The 1,564-nt window shown below is 42.6% G+C and overlaps 1 protein-coding gene across 1 annotated transcript in view; it reads left to right on the forward strand.

The window, feature by feature from the left end:
• The window catches only part of LOC116704065 (uncharacterized), a 17,027-nt gene extending 15,986 nt beyond the window's left edge, over nucleotides 1-1,041 (forward strand). Inside the window, exon 4 of the mRNA XM_032539270.1 lies at nucleotides 493-1,041. Coding sequence (XP_032395161.1) covers nucleotides 493-869 — 377 coding nt within the window. The 3' untranslated portion in view covers nucleotides 870-1,041. The remainder of the gene's footprint in view (nucleotides 1-492) is intronic.
• The last annotated feature ends 523 nt before the right edge of the window (nucleotides 1,042-1,564 follow it).

The raw sequence follows: 1,564 nt of genomic DNA on the forward strand, positions 1-1,564 counted from the left end.
TCGGTGTAGGCAGCACCGATTGGTTTAGTTTTTCTCTCTACTGACAGAACTCCACATTTACAAATACCAGAGTTACGTGTTGGAATCAACCGGAATTCTCCTTTAATGTCACATGTAGCATGTAGCAGAGAAGACCTAGAAGTGCTACGTCTCCTTCAGTCTTGGAGAGCTAAATTATTGATCTCCTAAACACCCAGGCTTGTTATTTTTAGATGAACGCATTGTTCCCAATGCTGCTGCACTTGTAGGCACATGAAGGCCAGATGAGTCTTGAGCATGCATGGTTGTATGGGAAATGTAATTTATTTGCTTTGTTGCTTTGATTGGGAGTTCTGTGTTTCAACAATGCCCCTCTCACATTTCAAACTTTTAAAACATATGACTTTTAAAAAGCTATTTATACACTGTGAGAATTGTAAAACTTAGAATAGAAGAGGAATTTATTTGTTTAAATAAAAACATGTGACTTACTGTGTGTCTCTCTTCCTACAGTGTCTCTAGCTGCACCCAACAACTCTGATGGACAATACTTGAAATGGCATGTCATGTTTGGTGAAGACTACAACAAAGAGAAAGGTGCCATTGTCATTCCTGAGGACGGTTTCTATTTTGTCTATTTGAGTGTTACATTAAGCTGCAGCGATGAGGGAGACTTCAACGGGTTCTACGCAGTGCTGTACAACTGGAATGAACATTACGACGATAATAGAGACATGATGGAGGCTAGGGATAGATGCACTTCAGAAGGGAAAAAGAGTGTGTTTGTGGCGAAGCTTCTTCACTTGTTAAAAGGAGATCATTTGAGAGTGAGGATCATCAAGGGCTACAAACTGATCGACAAATCATCATTTGGGGCATATTTTGCATAGAGAATATGCCTGTTTGGTGGATGGGTCCAGTGTCTTAGTCTCAGTAATGTATGTTAAAGTATTTTTTCATTAAAAGCTAATTTCGGGTTATTTATCATCACTCATTTCTATGCTTTGTTTTACAGCACTTCCGTTTCAGACCTAAAGAGGATCTATTATGCTAACTGTTAGGGTCATGATTTTTGTTCAAAAAACACAACCTCACCCTCTTTCATTCCGTCAACCAGCTTCTTGAAAAGGTCGGTGTAGCGGTGTTTGCGCATATCCGAAAACCTGTTGATATCCAACTCTTTGATAATGGTTTGTTTACAGCAACCATAGCAACGCACAGAGCTGACCGTAAGCGGCAAACTGGGCGTGAATTGTAGTAAAAATCCAGATTGTGACTCATATTCTGAATGCGCTGTTTACGTGTCCAAAGAATGCCTCTAAGACACAAATAATACCGGAATGTTCCACGTCTCGTAGGGTGGCGGTAGCTCAGTCCATAGAGAGTCGGGTTGGGAACTGGAGGGTCGCTGGTTCAAGTCCCCATACGGACTAAAGTATGGTGGTGGACTGGTAGGTGGAGAGGTGCCAGTTCACCTCCTGAGCGCTGCCCAGGTGCTCTTGAGCAAGGCACCGAACCCCAACTGGTGGTGCCTTTCCATGGGCAGCCCCCCCACTCTGACATCTCTCCATTAGTGCATGTGTAG

This window comes from Etheostoma spectabile, chromosome 16, assembly GCF_008692095.1.
Source record: "Etheostoma spectabile isolate EspeVRDwgs_2016 chromosome 16, UIUC_Espe_1.0, whole genome shotgun sequence".
Taxonomy (NCBI): Eukaryota; Metazoa; Chordata; class Actinopteri; order Perciformes; family Percidae; genus Etheostoma; species Etheostoma spectabile.